Source organism: Chiloscyllium punctatum, chromosome 32, assembly GCF_047496795.1.
Source record: "Chiloscyllium punctatum isolate Juve2018m chromosome 32, sChiPun1.3, whole genome shotgun sequence".
NCBI lineage: Eukaryota > Metazoa > Chordata > Chondrichthyes > Orectolobiformes > Hemiscylliidae > Chiloscyllium > Chiloscyllium punctatum.
Genome location: NC_092770.1, coordinates 39,602,905 through 39,626,906, shown reverse-complemented (window position 1 = coordinate 39,626,906; position 24,002 = coordinate 39,602,905). Strand labels below are relative to the sequence as shown.

The 24,002-nt window shown below is 37.5% G+C and overlaps 1 protein-coding gene across 1 annotated transcript in view; it reads left to right on the top strand.

The window, feature by feature from the left end:
- lrp6 (low density lipoprotein receptor-related protein 6) overlaps positions 1-24,002 on the top strand; it is a 192,974-nt gene that overhangs the window by 129,616 nt on the left and 39,356 nt on the right. The window contains exons 5-9 of the mRNA XM_072552131.1: positions 195-326; positions 4,070-4,466; positions 4,929-5,100; positions 22,569-22,785; positions 23,354-23,643. Of these exons, the coding sequence (XP_072408232.1) occupies positions 195-326; positions 4,070-4,466; positions 4,929-5,100; positions 22,569-22,785; positions 23,354-23,643 (1,208 nt within the window). The remainder of the gene's footprint in view (positions 1-194; positions 327-4,069; positions 4,467-4,928; positions 5,101-22,568; positions 22,786-23,353; positions 23,644-24,002) is intronic.

The window sequence follows — 24,002 nt, the reverse complement described above, 5'->3', positions numbered from 1 at the left end:
ATCAAACTATTTGCCAACATATATTTAAATTGTTAATTCTGTACAGTAATGCATCTTGTCATGTGAAAATGTTTAAAATATAACAACATCTGATGTACAACTAATTATTGATATAAAGTATTAAAATCTGTGTTGGCCAAAATTGGAAGTTGAGTTTACTGTGTTAATATTTACAAATTTTGTTACTCAAACAGCTACAAACCCATGTGGCAGCAATAATGGTGGTTGTTCCCACTTGTGCCTGATGTCTCCAATCAAACCATTCTTTCAGTGTGCCTGTCCAACTGGTGTCCAGCTACTAGAAGATGGAACAATGTGTAAAGATGGTATGCATTTACCAGATATGAAGTTAAATGTCTAATTTAATTACTTACCTTGCAGTCTTTTATATAAGCATGTGCTTCCTATGAGGTCCCTGTGATCTCTAGTGGATTATTTGTTCACGTGAACTTGAAGATACTCTATCTCCTGGAAATAGGTATCCTATATCACACAGGCAGTGTTTATTTCATGCTGTACCTCACTGTGACTTGGGAGTCCAAAGTATTGTTTGTTATACTTTGTGGCACAATGCTCAAGTGTTAGGGCAACAGGGTTTGTCGTGATTGTAAAAATGCTGAGATTATTTCAGTGAGTTTTAACTAAATGTAAACTTAGAAAGGATGTTTCCTCATACGGGGCAATCTGAAACAAAAGACCGTAGTTTTAGGATAAGAGGTAACAGATTTACAACTTGGATCAGGAGATATTACTTTTCTCTCCAAAGGGTGAAATTTGCAACCCCAGAGTATTGGGGATGCTGGGGACGTTGAATAAATCTGAGGAGGAGAGACGGATTTTTAATTATTGGTTGAAGAGCTGTGGAGAATGGGCAGGAAAGTGAGGTTGAAGCCGAGATGAGATCAGCCATGATTGTATCAAATGGTGGAGCAGGCACAAGGGGCTGAATTGTCTACTCCTACTCCTAGTTCTTATGTAATATTGAAGCGACAACCAGTTCCCTCTGAACCGTATGACTACGCAACTGTTCTGAAGTTGGGCAGTTGGCATGTCAATGCCATTTGCAGTATTGCCTGCTGTTTCCAGACGTTACTGCCATGGACCACTGAGGTCCATGTGGAAGGATGAAAATTAGTGAGTATGTTGGTGGAACCCCATGATTAACTGACTGATATCCATGTGTTGAATTATGCAGAAAAAGACTTCCAGAGATTTGCAAAGGTTTTATCTTGAGTCTGTTGTTTAACACCCACACCAGTTTCCATGTTTCCATTCCAAGACCCTTACCTTGTCCAGAAGCCAGCTTTCCACTGAGGAAGAGCCCTGCTCTTTTTAAAAAAATTAACCTGTTCAGCTGCAGCACCGCTCTGCAACAAGTGGGTCTGGAACACAGGCCTTCAGGTGGGGAAAGGACCACTGTACCACATCATCCCTCAAGCTATAGTCATTTTGATCAACCTGTTCAGGCATATCTCCAGCCGAAGTGGGACTTGAACCTGGATTTTCTGGCTCAGAAGGAGGGACACCATCTCTGAGTCCTTAACAATATACTTTACCCTCCTATGTTGATACTAAAATAATACTGCTGCTTTTGCCCAGACCTATACGGAGGACCTTTTGCATGTGTGGCAAACTGATCGCCACTCCACTACAAGAGCCCTACTCTTGAAATTTAAATCAGCCAGTTCAGATGTGTTATGACACACTTCCAGGGACGGTGGTACTTGAACCAGGGCCTCCTGGTCCAGAGGTGTGGATATTTGGTCTGGAATGTTGAATGTGAGATCTGTATCCTCACTCGTTCTAGATCCCATTGTCCCTAACAGTGGCCTAACTCTGATGTTTTTATACTTTCTTTCTGGTATTAAATCTGGGTGGGTGCAGTGTCTGTAATAGGTTGGAGTTTATACAGCATCTCCTCCAAGATAGATATTCTGAACAATTTTTTTAAAAAAAAAAGCATGTTCAGATAAAGTTAATGAAAGTCACCTTGCCCTCCTCTGTAAGTAGTAATCTTATTTATCTCATTATTTGAATGCTGAATCAGTTGTGTCCCAAAAATATGTTTTGCTGACTTGAATGTGTAAAATGGTAACCTTTGTTTTAGGACACCACTTAGCATTGATTGATCTTTGCAATAGAAGACAAGGTGAGCTGCCCCTAGGCAAATAACAGCAACTATGGAAACTTGCAGTTGTGAATAGTCAGGATTTATAACTAGGCCATTCTTCCATGTATTCTGTCCATTGCAAGGAGAAGGTACCTTTTGTTCTGTGGCCCTGTGACTTGTATAAGAACAATTCTTTATTCATCTGTACCTTCACTGTTTTCTTTTTCCCTCTGTCTTAAATTAAATGAGAGTGCATGTTTTGTCATGCGTGGTGCACGCATTGGCCGCCTGGTTGAGATGTTTCTAATAGAGACTGACATGAGCCATTGATACGACTAGACCATGCTATTTACATTCCAACAGTGAATGCCTGCATACAGCATGAAACCTGATAAATGGAAACTTACAGCAGTGGAAGAAGTTTTGTAGATATGCAAAACAGAAATTTTTTTTTTCATCCGCACTACAATTTGTGTAATAAAAACACTGCCATAAAGAAAGAGATTTTTGTAGGGAGACTGATTCTTGTTGCTAGGCGATGAACATGTGAGGGCAGCCCTGATTTTTCAAATGTCTGCTTGATACAAAAGGAAAGCCGCTGCCATAGATATATTCTATGCTGTAAAACACTGTGTATTGTTAAAAACGGGAATATATCCTAAAATGGTGGCTGGGGATACATCCAAATTTCCTATTGCCATTGAGATGAAGAATATAGAAAGGTGTCCCATTTAACTGGATTGACCTGGAAAAAGCTCAATACAGACTACAAAAGGTGGAATATGTGTACTAGTCGAATCACATGGATATTCCTTATTCTCATAGCCATAGAGATTTGCAGACAAAAAAAGTGGTCCTTAATTGTTTACAGTTTTAATTGATTCACTGCTTATATGTTGTTAACATTACCCTGTCCTATTGTAGGCCAGTCGGACTCCTCACTAACTGCTGCTGCTGAATTATCCCTCAATAAAGCCCATATCCAATCTGCACAGCTTGCAATAATGACACCACCAATTGGCATTTTCCCAGGAACAAGGATTATAGTGGTAATGATGCCAAATTGTGTCTGTAATGGAGAATTCATTAATCAGCATAAAGACACAAATTGCCGAGGTAGCATTATCAGGAGTATGTGTTTTTTGTCAAACGTAACATTTTTGAACAGTTTCATTTGTCAATAAAACTTTGAGTATTTTCCTATAAAGTAAAAGTTGCTTTACAAGATATTGTGACTATGAAATGTGCAGCATGTACATCTATTCCTGTTTTGCTCTCAAATTTTATATACCCTAGACTTTAAACCTAATATTTACTTTTTAAACAGACCTTCTTAAAAGAAAACAGCTCAAATATCCAGCCATGTTTAAAAACAATTAAAATATAGTAAAACTATATGGCATTGAGCAAGAGTACACATACTTTCTCTTGCTCCTTCTAATGCCATAGGACACAATAACTGAAATAAGTTATTTTGTCATATTGATAGTCCATAGAGTCATGACTTGTATGCATCTAACAGGCTTTTTAGCCATAGCTTCCCAGCAACAAAGCTGCATTTGTCATCAATCAAAGCAATAAAACTGCTCCAAGGCTGAGAGTAAAGTATCTGAAGCTGAATGGTGGTACCCCATTGGTCACGCACAGCTGTACAAACCAAATTGCTTCACCAGAAGTAGGTTAGCTCTTTATACCTAAAAGATTTTATTAGCAAGTGAAATCAACTGCTTGTCAAGAGAGAATTATATTGTAGTGCATTTTTAAGTCTGTTTCTGTCTGAGTCTTTCTTGTCGTCCTGTTTGGTAAGTGTGTTTTTTTTGCCCTTGCTCTGAATAAATACCGTGAAATTTCTGTTCAGGTTAATCTTGAATTGAACAGTTATTTTGCAAGACAGTCAATAGGATACAAAGTGATGCCAGTTGTAAACTTATGTATGTTTTTTAAAAAAATTTTTTTAAGGTGCTTCTGAATTATTGCTGTTGGCTCGACGAACTGACTTAAGGCGGATATCTTTAGACACTCCTGATTTTACAGATGTCATCTTACAGCTGGATGATATCCGCCATGCAATTGCTATAGATTATGATCCGGTTGAAGGGTATATATACTGGACTGATGATGAAGTACGTGCTATCAGGCGTGCTTATCTGGATGGCTCAGGAAGTCAGTTTGTTGTAACCTCCCAAATTAACCACCCTGATGGCATTGCTGTGGATTGGGTAGCAAGGAACCTTTATTGGACTGATACTGGCACAGACCGTATTGAAGTAACGAGACTGAATGGGACAATGCGCAAGATTCTAATTTCTGAGGATCTGGATGAGCCAAGAGCAATTGTGCTTGATCCAATGTCTGGGTAAGAGTTCATTTAATATTTCTTGCATATTTTGGGGTGAAGTTTTTTTGTTTGCTGAGGTCTGATTGGTGAACCTTTGCATTAAATTCACCTGTGTTCTTGAATTTGGAAGCTCTTCTTCATAGAAAGGGGAGAAAACTCGAACACTTTATTTTAAATTGTAAGGAATCTTTGAAAACTTAATGATGCTGTGTGCTGTAGATGTTTATGTACCATCGCTGACTGGACAAATAGAAATGTCATTATTTGACTGCATGGGCTTTCAGTTATAGCCCTGTTCTTACTTGTCACTATAATATAGATGAGTTAGAATGTACTTTGGAGCAAATGTCCTATAATATTTTGTATCCTCTCCCCTTTTAAAATCCAAGGTGATTAGCAACGCTAGTTAGTATTTTGCTTGTTTTTTGTCATAAAAAGTAAGTAGCCACTGCCACATTTGTCTTTGTTTCCTCCAAACAGGTACATGTACTGGACAGACTGGGGAGAGATTCCAAAGATAGAACGTGCCACTTTAGATGGATCAGACAGAGTTATTCTTGTTAACACTTCACTGGGCTGGCCAAATGGTCTAGCCCTGGATTACAAAGAAAGAAAAATGTACTGGGGAGATGCAAAAACTGATAAGATAGAGGTTTGTATGTAATGTGCATTAGAATATTAACTGCCATCATTTTTGTGCACTTTATAAACTCTTGTACACATGTTTGATTTAAATGTTCGAAATGAATTTTTTTAAGGACTTTTTTTTGTTTATTTTCATGCATGTCAGTTTTCACCGTTGAACTGTAGATTAAATTGTTTTAAGATATTCAATTTGTTTTCTTATGACTGGTGCAGACTCTTTGGAGAATAATACTATTTTAGGTTTTGTCTTAGTTCTGATCCACATATGTCCCAACCAGATATACTCTCTATATCTGGGGTGGCACAATGGCTCAGATCACTGCTGCCTCACAACGCAATGGACCCGGGTTCGATTCTAGCCTTGGGCAACTGTGTATTTGTGGAGTCTGCACGTTTTCCCCATCTCTGCGTGGGTTCCCACTGGGCGCTTCAGTTTCCTTCCACAATCCAAAGATGTGCAGGTTAGGTGAATTGGCCATGCTAAATTGCCCATAGTGTTCAGGAATGTCTACGTTAGGCGCATTAGTCAGGGGTAAATATAGGATAAGAGGATAGGGGCAATAGGTCTGCGTGGTTTACTCTTTGGAGGGTCAGTGTAACTTGTTGGGACAAAGGGCCTATTTCCACACTGTAAGGATTCTATGTATCTTATTTTACTGGCTTCTGGGAAAGGTATCCTGCTCAAATAATAATGAGCAAAAAAAAATTATTTGGTTTCTGTCTGAAGGAATTTTTAAAAAATTAACTGTTGACATATTCCTACTTCATAACCAACTCCTCCAAATAAATTAAAAAGCTATTTAAATTATTTAATTAAACTTCTTTTATTGAGCATTATTATCTTAGCAAACCAACACACATTTTGCGTTTGTGGTGGTATTCTAATGTTCACAAACAATGGAAGATGACAGTTGCAATAATACAAGTAGTTCCAAATGCGTGATGAAATTGCATTTATAGATGGCGTAGTGAATTTAATGAAATAAAAACAAAAATAGCAGTTATGCATCTCAAAAGTTATAGAATCATAGAATGGTTACAATACAGGAGGAGGTCAATCAATCCACTTGTGCCACACAGTTCTCTGATTTAGTATGATACTCAAATAAGTTCTTCTCTGTATAGATTTGATCCTTCCAGTGTGGAAACAGGCCATTCGGCCCAACAAGTCCACAGCAACCCTCTGAAGAGTAACCCACCCAGACCCATTGCCCTCTGATTAACGCACCTAACACGATGGGCAACTTAGCATGGCCAGTCCATGCACATCTTTGGACTGTGGAAGGAAACAGGAGCACCCAGAGGAAACCCACGCAGACGCAGGGAGAATGTCTGCATGGAGTTTGCACAGTCACCCGAGGCTGGAATTGAACCTGGGTCCCTGGTGCTGAGAGGCTGCAGTGCTAACCACTGAGCCACCGTGCTGTCCCACTTTAGTAAATACTTTAGAAAATAAGTTGGTCCACATTAGATGTCTTCATGCCCAAATAGTAGTCCACAGTCTTTTGCTCAAGGAAATTTCATAAGTCTGTTATCGTGAGAATGTGGTGTTTTTTACACTTTGATATGATCAAGATAAGCCAGTGTCCTCAAGTGTCTACTTTAACTTGACAGATGTATTCACAGACAACCAGAAACTTTACTGTGCACATAGTGATAGCAAGGAATGTGTATGATTAGGAATTCAAAATGGTTAAAACGTTTCTTCTTTTATATGCTACCTGTGTCCCTGTTGGGAAACGAATGTTCTGCTTTTTGGTGAATAGAAAAGAAACTCAGCATTGTTTAATTTTTGAAACCTTATCTGTTACTTTTGAATATAATCCCAACAGAGTGCCTGTTGACGAGTTTTATGCAATTGGTGAAACAAAATCTTCCTGGCAGTGCACCAATTGTTAAAAGCATTGTCACTGATTACCTTTAGTTTGAAACAATATACCTGGAATCATCAGCTTGATGGACCAATTTTGTGTCTAAGGAACCAACAATTATACCCAGTCCTTGTGAAGGATTATTATGATATTTGGAGGGGAGAGAAATGGGTTTTAGTGTACATCTGGAACATTGCTTCACTCAGTCAAGCTTGCTTGGTGGGTAAGATGCTGAGTTAAAAATTTGCGATATGTATATGATCCTACTTGGTTGCTTTCCTTATGTGTTCACATCCTTTTACTCAATTCCTACTTATTTAACCAGTCTTGTTTGATGTTAGTTTTGTGCTGCATATTCCTGTTACTCATGCACAAGCATTTATAAAGGAAACACAAAGCCTTTTGAAAACTCATATTTTTTAAGTTTGTTTCTCTCCAAAACCTTGTTGCAATTCCAGTGTTTTACTATGGATAAGGTTCAGACAAACTGTGTGTAGATAATTCAATTTTCTTCTGCCATCTTGCTGTATTGTTATTGTGATTTAGTCACCACATTGTTGATATTACTCTTCATTGATAGGGCCATGATAGTTGACCTGAAATTAATTTCCCTATCCTTTTCCCCACATAGTTTAAAATATTTTCAAAACAAAATGCTCTCCCCATTTGACGAAGCTTCATTTTATACACAAGCAGAGCTTTTATCATGGCCAAGTCTGCACCACCATTGAGATCTGTAGGAATTTCTTGTCTCCCTACCTTCCTATTTCCTTTCTGTGCTAAAACACTTAATCTCAGCCCAGTTATTATTGTTAGAAGCAAGTCTCCATTTTGCCATTCTGTAAACAGCCTGTGAGAGCAACACAAAAAAATTATGTTGCAGATGGCAGTCTCTTTAAAAAAGAAAAATTTAATGCACCTATTGTGCGAATAACATAGTGTAGCTTTAAGAACTCTGTACAAATTGTGTTAAGATTTTTGTTGAATGGAAATCATCAGACATTTAAAGGCAGAGCAACTGCAAGCTGGCCTCAATATTTTTAAAAATACACTTCCTGTGAATGTAGGTTCCCCTATAGTTGACCTTTTGATTGCATAGTAACCAATTCTGTGGATGGTGTGCAGATGCAGTGTGTTACATCAACAGAGACAGATTCATTAAGAAGCATGGCTTTGGCATAGCTGCTGTAGTACAGGGGCCCTGAGGAGATAATAAGCAGCAGCAGGGGTTAATGGAGATCAGCGGGAGGTGCAGCAGGATGCTTTTGTCCTGAGTTTATCTGGCAGTGTACAGTGGGCAAAGCAGCCTGCAACTTGGAAGTCGGGTTTGTCATTATTCACAGTTCGTTGCTGCTGGTAAACTACGATACAATTGCAGCTACTGACATCTTTAGTCTAGCATGAAAGATTCAGCTTTCTGAATCTAAATATATTTAAACGTGTTTTTCATTAGCAATACTTTAAATACTTGAAACTGAAATAAGTGAAATCTCTCCAGTGTTCTTTCAAACACAACTTGCATGTGCTTCCTGTAAAGTATAAAGATAATACTTTCAGTCTCTAGTATTATACATGCGTAAAGTTAAAACTTTGAACATTCAAGTTAATTTTAATAACATGTAGTTAGGTTGCTTTGAAACTAAATTAGAATATGCAACATTTTCCATTGGATGTAATTATTAGAAAAATAAGTGCAGAATTGAACAGATTTCTGGACTGTGCCCAATCAGGGGAAATGTTATACCTTGGAAGTATTTTTGAAGGCCATGATTGTTTTTCATATTAATGTTGAGTAGTAGGTTTCTGCTTCATGCAATTTAGAGGAAATGACCAGTATTATGTGCTTTTTAAAAATTTAGCTTAAATGTTTGAAATTCTTTTAAATAAGGCAACCTAGTGGTACAATTCGTTGATTTAGCCAGTGCATTGTCTGCAGCTTTGTAAACAAAAAGAAACCATTGGTTAGTGCAGATTGGAACTTGGCAGTTCCAACCTAGATTCACTGATCCATCTCCCTAACCTCTAACTTCAACTGGCGTTGGCAGGTTATTTAGCCATCCTTTCTCCTACAAAGGATGAAATATGAAGAGAGAGGGATGCTGTAAAACAGATGTAGAAGGAAGTTACACTCTCAGTTATTTTAAGAGGGTTTTAATCAGATTTTCAGTGCTGTAAAAGTGAAATGTAAGCATTTAGTGAGTGTTAATTTACATGCTCCTAGTGGAGCACGTCAGTATTGCGTAAAGCAGTGCTACATTGTTGCATTTTGAACATTTTATACCATAAACTTATTTGCATAGAGTATTTAAGAATCACTTGTACTCTTGAGCAGGAAACTTGCATTGAGATACTTGGCTTGATTTTACTTTTTGTACTGAAACATTTTAACACCAAAAGCAGCGGTTGAGGTGCCTAAGGAGAGATGATTTGGAGATGCCGATGATGGACTGGGTGTACAAAGTTAAAAATCACACAACACCAGGTTATAGTCTGGCGCTCTGAAAGCTAGTGCTTCCAATCAAACCTGTTGGACTATAACCTGGTGTTGTGATTTTTACCCAAGGAGAGAATCTGTGTGTAAATCAGTTATGGCAGGTTTTTGTTTTATGTTACTCTAATATGGCTTCCTGGAGCCTAGGAAGTAATGGCCTTGATAGAAGTACTGTATGGGAATGAGAGAATAAGTTGACTGGAGCAGTTTTAGCAACTAAAGATCATGGAAACCATTTATATTTGCTGAAGGATTGAACCTCTGTCAGATAATCTCTAATGTCTTGAGCATTTTTTTTAACTGGTGTTCAGGTTTAGGTGAAAATTCTGTATTTAGGAAGTGAGCTTGTGACTCTTAGCTAAATGATTAAGTTGTGGTAACCTGGGGCGAGATTGTAATTGTACAGCTTTAATCCCTGTGTTAATTCTCTGCTGCTGTTGTGTAGTTTCTACTTGCGTCCTACCTGCGGAGCACAAACATATTTTCGGTTTCATGCTTCTTCTGAGAAATATACAAGCAGAATGAGAAGGGAATGGCTTAAAATTTTGTTATCTTTTGCCTTTAGTTGTGATTTGAAACTATCATCCATTTTGAATCATCAGTTTACTAAGAGGTCTGGTCGACATTTGCCAGTATTGTATAGTTGAATTTCTTCCAGTAAAACAAAGCCATTTGTGTAGTCTGAGGTTGCAGCCTCTTTGTATTTAGCGAGGTTCTGAGTAGGTTCACACAGTAATTTGCCTAATAAAGAACTGTGCATAAAGTCAGAGAGAAACAGAAGATTTTTTTTTCCCCCTTGCTTGTTGTTGAATCATTTGTATTAGATGGGAACCAAAAACCAGTATCCGGAGAATGCTTCATTTTACATCCTAATCCTCAAATTGAGGCAGCCTTTTCCTCTGATGACAGACAACAAAGTCCAGCTAAAAAGAAGCTTGTTTTTAGCTGTCTAGACTGGGTAAAATTCTATCGGTGAGTGGCAGCTTGCACTGCCTACTGTGGGGAATAATGAAACACAAGGCCTCCATTTAGTCAAGCAGAGAAGATTCAAAGGTTGTAACCTTGACTTTAGTGAACACTGAGTTGAATACAAATTGATTTGGGGAGGAGGTTTACAGCTCAGGCAGTTGAAGGGCTGTTCGATATTGTGTGTCAGCAGTGTGTAACTAGATTTGACATATTTTTAAGATGACCAAATTCCCAGAGGGGTTATAGGGCGGTGGTGGAGGTGGAGTGAGAGAGATCTTTTCAACAATGGTTTTAGACTTAGAATGAACAAGAGCTACAAGACAGAATCCAAGCTGTGGTTATCTCTGTAACCAATTCTAGCATTCAAAAGCTTTACATCTTATATTTATTAAAACACTACACATGTAAAAATTTCAGGAAATGTCATAAATCTGCTCTGAGTTGATGAGATGTTTTTGTAATTGATCAACAGGTCAGAGAGTACCTACTTATTGTTTAAGAATCCTTTCTTAAGGTGTTTTTTTTGTCTTTCTCTCCACTTTATTCTGGAGACCCTGATTTGAATTGGGTTCAGATCCATATCTGTTTTGAATAGCCACCGCTTCTGAGTGACTTCATTTTCCACCATAAATAATGAATGAGAAGCAAACTGTTTTAACCTGGGCCGTATCACAGTTTAATCAGTTCTCGCCTTCATTTTCAGCAAGTGCTTCTGGTAAGAAGATAGTGAAAACCTTGACTGCCTTTTCTGTTTTCTAACCCTTGTTGTCAGTACTTCACTCTTGGTTTCAGAATTGTTTTTAACTCCTTTTGGAAGGAAGACTCACCCACATTTTCTGAGTCAAAATTTTATGACCGCTGTAGGTAGTATCCCAGTAAGCACAAGATATTTTGTCAAAATGACGCAGGCGTGGCATAATGTCTTGTATCAGTACCAAGATGTTTGCATTCCAATTCTACAAGATAAATGCTAGGGTTGTGGTTCTATTATATCACAACTGTTAATTGATGTATGATTTTTATACATACCAGACTTGCAGGCTGCAACAGGCTTGGAAATGAGTGTTGCCACTGTAGTACGATGGTGCAGTGTGCGTAAGTTATCAAAGTTTGATGCTGTCTCCTGTGGTTCAAGATTTCTGCATTTGTTATTAATGTGGTGAGCTGAGAAGTTGAGGTATACAAGTTTTCCTCAGGCTTTGCAATTAGTCTTTGTTCTACAACTCACTGCTAGTTGATGGTGGAGACAATCTCATGCACCTGAACTATGGCTGATGCCTATATATGCTAATATGTCAGCTTCATAATTTTGTGTTGAGACTTATTGTTCTTTATGAATTATTTTAGAGATTTAAAACTTTTGGGGAAAGGGGAAATGTGCATAAAAAGCAGTCTATTTATTTTAATCAAAATTAGCATAATGGAAGAAGAAATGGTGCATTTGACAATTCATGTTGATTTTGTTTTGAATTGCATGTTTGTGCTGCATCTATATTTTTGAACTATTGTGAGATTATCATTATGCATCCTTACCTGTGGTATTTTTGGCATTGCTTGCACTTTGTGATAAATACTGTATTTAATGTCTGTTATTGTTCTTATGTTGGAAATCCATTCCGAGTTCTCAGTGGCTTATTTGGTTAGTGAACTTCTTTGTGATTGCATTGATTGGATCATGAGATGGATGATTATAACTGGATTCAGGCATTACACAGATTGTTTCAATACCTTCTAGTTACCCTTGTGATTATCCACCACCCTTCTGCCCTCTATAACTCTTAACTCTCTCTCAATCCACGCCACCCATCATCCTTACACTCATTGACCCTTTTTGACTCCTGGTTAATCATCAACTTGATTTTAAAATTCTCACTCCCTGTTATCAAATGCTGCTCTCTAATTCTAGACACTGAGTATCCCAAATTTTAATTTTAATTTATTTTTATTTTGTGCTTGGGGGGAGCAGAGGTACTTCAGATTGCAGTGCTGGTCAGCACATTTATAGGTACCTGATCACCTTTCATTATATATTAATAACAACGAGTATCATTGCCAATTATCAAGTATTGTCCAATAGCTAGTTGTGGTGGAGTTGGTTGTGGCACTTGATATTCAACCGCCAAAACCCATTTGCTTGACATCCTCTAAGATTGCATACTTAAACCCCCTCTCTCTTTATCCTCCAAAACCTGCTTAAACTAAGCTTGAGCACATATCTTCAGTGCTGTTTTTGACCCTAAGCTGTTTCAAATCCCATATCATGAAACCACCCAATTTAAAGATAGCAACGTTGCATTCCTTTGATATACCCCACAAATGCCATTGAAGGCTACGGCAAGCGACCCAATATAGTTAGTTCAGAATCTGTTTTCATTTTCAAATCCATCTTGTATTACCCTTCATAACTTCGAAGTTTGCAATTCTTGTTATGCATCAGCACCTACAACATTTCGTTTCCTTTGCCCCTTCAGATTAGAATTCATAACAGATCGTTAAACCATTTAACGCCTTACTGTGGCATGCCCTCCAGTATGCTATTTTTTACCCATTCCTCCGAAACCGTAACGTTTTACCATTTTGACTTTGTTTTACCTTTATTGTCTTCATCCTGCTGTCTCTGGTCAGAATCTATTTAGATCTCTGAACTTGGATGTCTTGTTTAGTTGGAGAAAGTGAGGATTGCAAATGCTGGGGATTGGAGTCGAAAAGTGCTGGAAAAGCAGAGCAGGTTAGGTAGCATCTGAGGAGCAGGAGAATCGATGTTTCTGGCATAAGTCCTTCAAGAATGTAGGGGGTTGGGAAGGAGGATGCAAGATAAATAAGAGGGTCTGGTTGGAGCTTGGGAAGGTGATGGGTAGATGCAGGTGGGGAGGTGATGGTGATAGGTCAGAAGGGAGGGTGGAGCAGATAGGTGGGAAGGAAGATAGACAGGTCTTTCAACAAAACAAAACCTAGTAAATTGTAAATTTCAAAAACATTTTGATTTTTTTTTCGTGTCAACATTTTTAATCTCCACTGAGATGAGATGAGTCTTCATTTTATTTTGCTGGTAGGATTTGGAACCCTGATGGAAATTTGATGGATTTCAGAAGCACTGAGTTCCTTGTTTTTTTTTTGGCATTCTTTCTGTTCATTCATGGTGTGTGGATGTCAATTGTTCTGAACTGTCCAAAGAGCAGTTAAGAATCAATGACATTATTGTGGATCTGCAGTCACAGGATAGTAGATATTGATGGCAGATTTACATCAAAACAAAGAGCTTCGGATGCTGGAGATCTGAAATAAAAACAAACTACTGGGAAAACTCAACATGTCTGGTGGCATCTGTGGGGAGAAAGCAGATTGGTGACTCTTTCAGAATTGGATGATAAGTTTCCTTCTGTAACGAAGAGTAACTTTTTAATGACAATCAACAGTGGTTACATGGTTGCCATTAAGCTGCCTCTTTGTTGAATTGAATTTTCACCATCTGTTTTGATGGGACCTGAACCCATGTGCCCAGAACATTTAATTTGGATGATCCAGTGACATAACCATTCTGCCATCACCTTACTAGGCATTACCATGAGACTATTTCAGCTAAAGACTAGGTAGCTCAAGAATCTGGCTTTTTACACTCAGTAACCCATCATTGCACCACTCTCCGCACCCAAAATCTGTCATATCCTAAAATTAGATTATGGTAGAGTCTGTTTTGTACCTCTAATTGACATTATTTGTCATTTTTCTTTTGTCTTCACTCCAATTTTGCCTTTTTCTTTTCAGCACTACTGATTCATACTCATGCTGTTTTCTTTTTGGCTGTCCATTAAATATTGACCAGATCATGAGCAGTAATGCACAGTAACCGTTTGATCCATTTTTTCTGTGTGGTGATATGTGGCTCATCTAGATAGACATCTCTGCTTAATAAAAAGGATTGCAGTGGTTTATTTTTCCTGGTATAATTAGTATTGTTGTGTCTAACGACTTTATTTTAATTTTTTTATTATAGCACCGTTGTTCCACATATGTGCACAACATAAATGTTGATTATGTGTTTTGTAAGTAAATTTAACTAAAGTAACCAGAAGTTAAGTTTATAATTTAAGGTCAGATAGATGGATTCCTGCTTTGTTGGTTATTCAGTTCAATCCTTAGTCAGATCACTATTTTCTTTGGAGATTTAAATTTATCTTTGTTCTTGTTTCTTGAGAAAAGTGCAGTTGCATGATTACATTTTATATTGTTCCTGCTTGAATTCCTTATTTTAGTGATTTGTATGTGTAAAATAAGGCATCAAAATTGTTGCCAGATTCTTGCTAAGGTTCGAGCACATCAATTGCTACCAGTACAGGCAGTATGTTTGTTTTGTCTGGATTATGTTGGAGTGTTGCTGAAGTGTGTCTAGTAGTGATTGTGGTATAGTTTGCTGTTGTAGACAATATTCATGCTGTGGTTGAAGTTTTTGATGGCCTCAGATTGTGAAATCTACATGATAGTATGCTTTGTGCAGGAAAGGGAGTTTTGGATGGTTGGGATCTTTAAAAATTATGAGAGCCGACATGGTTGTAAGTCTGTTTTTGGGAAGATAAATGTCAATCTTCTGTTAATTCTGTTTTCAGTGGGCCAGCTCTTTTTTGTTGCAACACTCAATGGAAACAGCTTTGTATTTCTTAAGCACCTCCACTAAAATAGCACTGTTGTAAATTCCAAAATGAATTATCAGTTTTTTTTAATATTGGATTAATTTGATTCAGTGTCTGGAGCAAATATAATCATGAAAATGTTTGAAAATTTCCGAAAGCACTGAAATCTCAGTGGTTGTCATTATGCACAGTAAATGATTATTAAACCCTGATAGTACATTAATTATATGAAACAAAACTTGGTGTGGACTACTTTGTGCATTTTGCCATCTTTACAAATGAAATGTCACTCATTTGAATCAGGTAAATTATTATTACAGGTTGATCAGAATTGTCCTTTTGTGTTTAGCATCTTTATAAATGAAATAATTATAAATAATATCTCTTTGCAAATCATCTCATTAACCAAAAGTTATTAATTGCTAGGAGCTAACATGCAGTAGCCTACAAGCATTGATCATATCTAATTAGAAAATACAAATTGGAAAAATGCATTTGAATATTTTGACCTAAACGTGATTTGGATTGAAGTGTAAATTTGATCATAGACAATGTTCAAATACACTGTGGGAGAATATTCCCTATCTATGGCATGTCTTATGACTTGCTTCTCTTGCCACCTAATTTCTTATAATCTATGGAGTAAAAACTGATTATGCAAAAAATCTGAGTTGAATCTACATTTATTGATATATCAAAACTAATCCCATCAACTAGTTTTGAATTGAGTATGGTTTTAAGGTGAAATAAAGGCCTAATTTTGAAATTATTTTAGTATTGGTTCATAATATAAATCTTTTATATGATACTTTGCCAACATTTCTACCTGTTAAATTGGAGAATTGATCATTAATAAGGGTTTTGCTGTAAGAGTCCAAGTCTTCACTTTGTTTTACCTTGTTTTAAGAAAACAAGTATCACTTGATTCCGTAATGATTTGGAGGTGCTGTTGTTGGACCGGGGTGTACAGAGTTTAAAATCACACATCAGGTTATAGTCCAACAGGTTTATTTGGAATCACTAGCTTTCAAAGTGCTGCTTCTTTATCCGAGAACCAACTGATGAAGGAACGGCACCCTGAAAGCTAGTGCTTCCAAATAAACCTGTTGGACTATAACCTGGTGTTGTGATTTTTAACCTTGACTCAGTAAGTATTTGTTGAGTAATTTTCAACAGCATGTGTTTCTTACAGAGATACAGGAGTACACATGTCTGATACAGTGAGATGTGGCAGTTTATGCCTCCCCACGGTACAGCATGATAAGGCTGAGGCACCAGGAGAGAAGATGTAGTGAGCAGTCGGTTGGTAGCCTATAATAGTAAAGGATTTCAGGCTGAGAGCAAATTACTTGATCTAAAAGGAAGCAGCATAGGGTTTCATAAAATTTAAAATCAATAGGACAAAATGAATAGCTGCATAGACAAATGCAGGTTAATTAAGGAATGTAGAATAGGTTGCTCAATAGGAAAGCATGCTTAATTAATTTGTTAGAATATTTTTTTGAGGTAACAGAGGGCTGTCGAGTGCAGTGCTGTTGTTGTGGTGTACATAAACTCCCAGAAGGCATTTGATACAGTACCATGCAGTAGGTTTTTGAGCAAAGCTACAGCTCATGGGATGAAAAGGGCAGTAATGAAATCGGCAAAGTGACAGGCAGAGAGTAATGGTTAATGGGTGAAAGCAGCAAATGCTGGAGGTCAAAGCAGGTTAGACAGCGTCCATGGAGACAGAACAAGCTAATGTTTTGAGTCTAGATGACACTCCGTCAGAGTTCTAGTTATCTAAACTAAAAATGTTAGCTTACTGTCTCTCCATGGATGCTGTCTAACCTGCTGTGATCTCCAGCGTTTATTGTTTTCAGTACAGATTCCAACATCTGCCGTAATCTTTGCTCTAGATTATGGTTAATGGCTGTTTTGCGGGCTGGAGGAAGGTTTATAATCTGCTTCAGACTTCGGTGTTGGAGTCTTGCTTTTCCTGATATACAGTCATAATTTCAAAGTTTGTAGATGATCTGAGATTTGGAAACATCATTAAACTATGAGGAGGATTGTGTAGAGCTTCAAAAGGGCAGAGACAAGTTGATAGAATGGACAGGCAGGTGCTAAATGAAGGTCAGTGTAGAGAAATGTGAAATAATGTGTCTTCGGTAGGGAGAGTATAGAGGGACAAGATAAAATTAAAATAGGATGAGGTTCTGAAAAGGGATGCAGGATCAGAGGCACTTGGTATACATGTGCATGAGTCATTTGAAGGTGACAGAACCTCTGGTGAATAAAGCTTACAAGATTGAGGCTTTATCAATTTTTGAGAAGATTTGTAGCTCGCTGAGCGAGAAGGTTTGTTTTCAGACGTTTCATCACCATGACTTGGTAACATCAGTGAGAATCTCCGGTGAAGCACTGGTGGTATGTCCCGCCTCTCTATTTATAGGTCTTGGTTTCTTAAGGTGGGTGATGTCATTTCTGGTTCATTTTATCAAGGGAAGGTAGATGGAATCTAAGTCGATGTATTTATTGATAGAGTTCTGATTAGAATGCCAGATCTCGAAGAATTCCCGTGCATGTCATTGTTTCACCTGTCCTAGGATGTGTGTGTTGTTCCAGTCAAAGTGGGACAAAGGTGTCCTCCTTTGTCTCGGTGTATGGAAACTCTGAATGTTGGTCATGTCTTTTGGTGGTCAGTTGGTGTTCATGTATCCTGGTGGCAAGTTTCCTGCTTGTTTGATGATGTGATTTTTTTTTACAGTATTTTGTAAATTACGTTAGTTCTTCTGGTAGTATCTAATGGATCCTTTAGGTTTATTAGTCACTGTTTAAGTGTGTTGGTAGATTTGTGGGCTACCATAATGCCATTCTACCTTCCCTTCACTAGAGACTCTCACTGATGATGTTACCTAGTCATGGTGATGAAACATCTGAAAACAAACCTGCCAGCTCAGCAAGCTAACTTATGTACTTATTGAGGCTTTATTAATAGGAACATACAGTGCAAGAGGAAAGGTGGTTATGTTGAACTTGTACAGAATAGAAGTTCAGCCTCAATTGAAGTATTTGCTAGTTCTAGGCACTGTACTTTAAGAACGATGTGAATGTAGAAAAGATTCACGAGAAAAGAGCAAATGTAGAAAAGATTCACAAGAATTCTTTCAGGGATGAAGAACTTTAGCTCTGAAAATAGATTGCAGAAGTTAGGACTATTCGTCTTCAAGAAAAGAAGGCTGAGTGAATGATTTTGTAGAGGTATCCAAGAACAAAAGGGGTCCAGATAAGTAAGTTGGGAAAAATCTGTTCTTGCTGGAGAAAGGATTGTAAACTAGAGGGCATAGATTTTAAACGGATTGGCAGCAGTTGAAAGCGATGTGAGAAACTTCTTCAATCGATGAATGGCTGGGAATGGAAATACTGTGAGGCTGTTGCAGAAGCAGTTTCAATTGAAACATTCAGAAGGGCATTAGACTGTTATCTGAAAAGGAAAATGTGCAAGGTTACAGGGAAAGGCAGATGATTGGCATTAAGGGAATTGCTCATTCTGAGTGCCAGTGCAGGTACAGTGAGTCAGATGATGCTCTTCTGCATTGTGACAATTCTGTGATGTCGTGATTCATGTATGAAAGGGAACCACAAATAACAAGGGTGCCAACTCTTGAGTATAACTTTGGAACTTTTTAACATGCACTCAGGTGGGGGTACATACTGTTGAAACTAATGGAATCCAGTAGCATACACGCTTTCTTCTCAGCTATTCAAATTTGAGTACTGTATAAACAAATATAATGCATCCATCTTATGGCTTTATCCTAACCCCTATTTTTAATTGCCCTGGTTTTAGTCACCAGTTTAATATCAGTTCGTAGTAGGTTCTAAATTTGCCCTCAGCTGTTTAACTTCTATTGTAACATCATTTCATGCCAGGTCTTTGATAACCCAATCTGCAACAGTTTTAAATAGCCTTTCTTGCTTTGTGACCCTCTTGATCACTGCCGATCCTTCCTTTCTTGCTGAGGCTGGAAAGGTTCCTCCTCATTGACACTGTTCTTTACCAGGTTCAGGAGAGGGAGGTGGTGACTGGGATGTTAGTTTGGGATGAGCGTCAGGGCTCAGGAGAAGTAGTGACTTGATGGTAAGTAGAAGCAGCGACTATTTTTAAAATTTATTTCAGAAGTTACTTAATTTCAAATGTAGGAATTCAGCAATGTAAGCTATTTCAACTTACAGGATGCAATATTTTGACATTCTATTCTCGTGAAATGACCTGCAAAACTGAACTACAGGTTTTACATTGGATTTAATTGGAAAATGTGGTTTGCTTAATTATATTTCATTTGAAAAAATTGCTCTTTTCAGGAATGGAGCTACAATGTTAAGTGAGGACTCTGGGAGAGAGGAGGGAGGTTGGTTGGTTGTCAACACAACTGCTTCCACTTAATTCCAATTGGATACTGCACTAAGTGTGTAATTGCCAACTGGTACGAGTTAAACTAACTGACATTTTAACTGGTTCCACTAAATTATTACTGTTGCTGTAGTGTTCATTGAGAGATTGCCAATCCAGTATCATGTTGAACTGAACTCTGACAACTTTGTCTTGACCTCATTCTTAGCGTATACAGGACAAAGTAGCCGGGGAGACAGTAGAGTGGTTGGCAATTGCATTTGGCCAATAATCAGAGGTCCAGGCTAATTTTCTGGGGGTGTGAATTCAAATGGTAGCTGCAGTCTGGAAATGAAAGCTAGTCTTGTAATGTTAACCATGAAACTATCATTGATTTCAATGGCCCCTGCTTTAGCCAATTAAAGCATACGAAGGTTCAACGGTTGTGTGTAAATACACTTCAGTAATCTATACCTTATTCTCTTAACTTTTTACATGGTCAGTAAGATATATTTTATTCACTGACTGATTTCATCAAAATCTTCCACAACTTGGAAACCCTCTTTTAGGTCTCCTTGCTTTCTCCATGCCACTGGAAATGGTTCTCTTATCGTATCTGTAGATTCTCACCTCCAGCAACTTTACATTGCGTAGACAGTAGCAGCTTTCATACAGTTTCTATAATTGGGTACCCAAGGTTGCACACTGGTTAGGCTCTGTTAAAGTACAATATTTCATTTAAATTCATTATTACAATTGTAACTTAACTATTAGCATTAACTAACTGTTTAACTGCAATTGTTGCCTTTATTTATCAATACTATCAATTTTCTAACAGATGTGCTTTGCTTTTCAGTGTCATCTTTAAGTGTCCATTCCTTTTCCTCATTTTTTTTCTATTGTCCATTCTCTGAATGTACAGTCTTGCATTATATTTTATGAAATTATGGCTCCACATTCTGCTAACATGACTACGTATTCCAAAAGTTCACTGTTTTCTAAATCCTGAATTTCTGTATCTTTATGTAGTGAGTAAATAAAGTGGACTTATTGGTGGCCTGTTGGCTACACCGTTTCCAGTTGGATCAATGTCCATAAATTTTAAATCTGTCTTTCCTTGTTGTCCAGCAATCTTTTGTTTCTTTGATGTTTTTTCTTCTTAAACTGTACTACTAGACAGATTTGTTATACTCGAGAAAAGCACTCTGGAAGGTATTAGTGTATGATATAAAACTTGTGACATGAAGAACAAATAGCAGGTAGAAACAGCATGACAAATCCAACTGCACACACACCCTGACATCGTGCATGGTTCCTTGAGATGATCCAGTGGTTAAGCACCTGATTGCCCATCTTACTGAGAGCCCAACAGAGGGTGGCAGTTGATGTTTGTTGGAATGAACATTGGGAAGGTACCAAATATATTGAGAGACTTTAGGAGCACACAGAAGTAGAGTTCAGGCATCAGAGACACAACACCACACAAACTTTCAAACATTTTATTTCTCCAAACTATCAGATAGCACCTGCCCCACATGTGGCAGAGTTTGTAGTTCACACATTTGCTCTAAGATGGCCAATGAATCCAATCTATTATGACTGGAAGCAAGTTATCCTTGATTCCTAGGGACTGCCTAAGCAGAACTATGTATAGTTGTGAACAATTGAGATTGGTCTCTTAAGCTATCGAGAGTTGATTTCATCTTTATCGTATTTATTCTCAATGCCCTATATCTATAAAAGGTCTAGCAGCATCTGTGGATAGAAGCAGATTTAATCTTTCAGGTCAGTGTTTAGTTTAATTGTACATGGCTTCATCTGTCAGTCAGTAAAATGTACAGAACAAAAGGGTATAATGAGAAAATTGTACATTACAAATTAAAGAGTAGTATATATGAACCCACTTTGGACACTCATAAAATTACATCTTCGCTCAAACCTTGCAGCTGTCTTGTCCTGATCTTTCCAAAGTCTTGCTTTAAAACTAATAGATTGAAAAGTTTTGAATTCAGCAGGATGCAAGGTGTCTTCCAGAAAAGCCAAGCATTTTTAACTCTCTCTTGTTTGGAATCGGTGCATAAACAATTGCCTTTCCTGCTCCTCAAATAATTCCTTTCTGTCCATGTCCCAGAACTCAGTGTGGTGTTGTCCCAAAAAGCTAGCACTTGGAGTTTTTTTGCTGAGAGTACTTGTTGAAACTATTCAAGGCTTTTTCTGAAAAAAAAATCACAATCCTAAATTGTGAAACTTATGCCTAACTTCTCTCCTGGCACTTTGTAATAATCACCTTCTGAAAATCCAAACACACCAATATGTGCTGCGTTCTCTTTATCTATCCAATTAGTCACATCTTCAAAAGAAAATTCCAATTTACTGTACTTGACCAGACTTTTAATGAATCCAGTTTGGACTTTTATTACTGCTTATTGATTGATATGTGATTATGAATTCTAAAATTACTAGCAATTGAGATTATATTAACTAATTAATAGTTAACAAATTTTGCCTCCCATTCTTCCTTAACAAGAGAGCTGTGTTGACTATGTATCGTCAAACATTACGTGATACAACACATGTCTCAATCTTTTCTGATTTCTTTATATAGCCTAAGGTGCTCATTGCCAGGGCCTTGAGTCCTGGTTATTTTTAAAACTGAATCTTTTTGCATCATTGTCTATTGTAATGATTCCATATCCTTCCGTTCTAATTTCCACCATTGACCTGTAAAACTGATGCAAAATGTTATATCTGTGCCCCTAAATCATGAACCCAGCCCTCTTGTTTAAGCCTTATGGAGATTAATTTCCTAATTTTCATCTCTTTTTAAACTGTCCAACAGCTATCGGTGGAAATTACCATGATTACTACCCTTGAGATTTTGTTTAACTATCTAATACATTATTCTTTAAACATAGTTGATAAGTTCTCAAGCATTCTTCAGCCAGTGTAGAGGAAACACTCAATTTTTCCTGTCATATTTAGATTACTCGTTAATGTTATTCTGGAACCAGATGGATACAAGGAAGAACAAAATTTACAACACTCGGCAAATGTGATTTAAAGACTTAGCTGAAACCTTGTTTTCCTTACAGTTAAATACAGTATTATTGAATGTAGATTTTCTCTCTTCTTACAAAACAGGTAATGAACTGTGATGGCACTGGTAGACGGGTCCTTGTTGAGGATAAACTACCACACATCTTTGGTTTTACTTTGTTGGGCAATTATGTTTACTGGACAGACTGGCAGCGCCGTAGCATTGAACGTGTTGACAAAAGATCTGCTGAACGAGAGATAATCATTGACCAGCTGCCTGATTTGATGGGCTTAAAGGCCACAAATGTTCATCAGATATTGGGTAAGTAAAAACATCAGATGCCAACCTTTTTTAAAAAAGGAGAGGATTCTGTCAATTCTTGTATTTCTGAGCAGGAAATGAGAAATTGAATAAAATTCTTGTTGCTATCAAGAAGCATTAAGTTATCAGTAAAAAGTTCCATGAACAGGCCAATCTTGTGCCTTTGGAGAATGTTTGGGAACTTGAGGGAGGTAATGAAAAGTAAGGAAAACTGGTTACTTGTTCGAAACCTGAATGTTGATCCAAGGTGCAATTTTCAAAGAAAATCCCATTTTAATCCAAACCATGGCTTGAAAAGTAAATGCATTAGTTATTGTTGGACTTGCTATGATAAAAGTTTCCATAAATTGCATTTTGTCGGATAAAACTTAGGTAGTTGTGAAAAATACACTGTATTAATTTGGTTTTCCTGAATTAAAAAAAAACACAGTTATTTATTTCAGTAAATAGCAACAATACTGATTTGAAATTTATTATTGCTGAATATTTATTAGAAGTCTCTCCTTTTATTGTAACTGAATCATCATCACTTTTGCAGGTCAACTAGGTTATTTTTAATATTTTTCAGGTACCAACCCATGTGCAGAAGATAATGGTGGATGCAGTCACCTGTGCTTGTACAGACCTCAGGGTGTGCGTTGTGCCTGTCCAATAGGTTTGGAGCTCATCAGGGATATGAAAACCTGCATAGTACCCGAAGCTTTCCTCCTTTTCTCTCGGAGAGCAGACATCAGAAGGATTTCACTCGAAACAAACAATAACAATGTGGCTATTCCACTGACTGGGGTAAAGGAAGCTTCTGCTCTGGATTTCGATGTGACTGACAACCGGATTTACTGGACGGATATTAGCCTGAAGGTATATAAAGCCTTGCTGCTGCTACTGCTGATTTTCTGGTATCTGTGTGTCTCTGAGCTGCCAGGGCTAATAGGCTCCCGCAGGATGCTGCTCGAATAGTAATTGCAGCTTCAGTATAAAAATAACCTGTACTTCTATCATGTAGAGAAAGAAAATCATGATTCTGGAAAATATACTTGAACATTTTATAATTGTTTTAAAAAAAGTTATTACTTTAGTTGGGTTGGTGAGGGAAAGGAAAACGATCTTTATTAAATTTAAGTTTATTTACAATATAATGCAACAATTCTTCTTCATGAGAAATGGGAACATTAAAGACCATGGACCCAGCAATTTATTTGGAATAGTTTGGATTACTA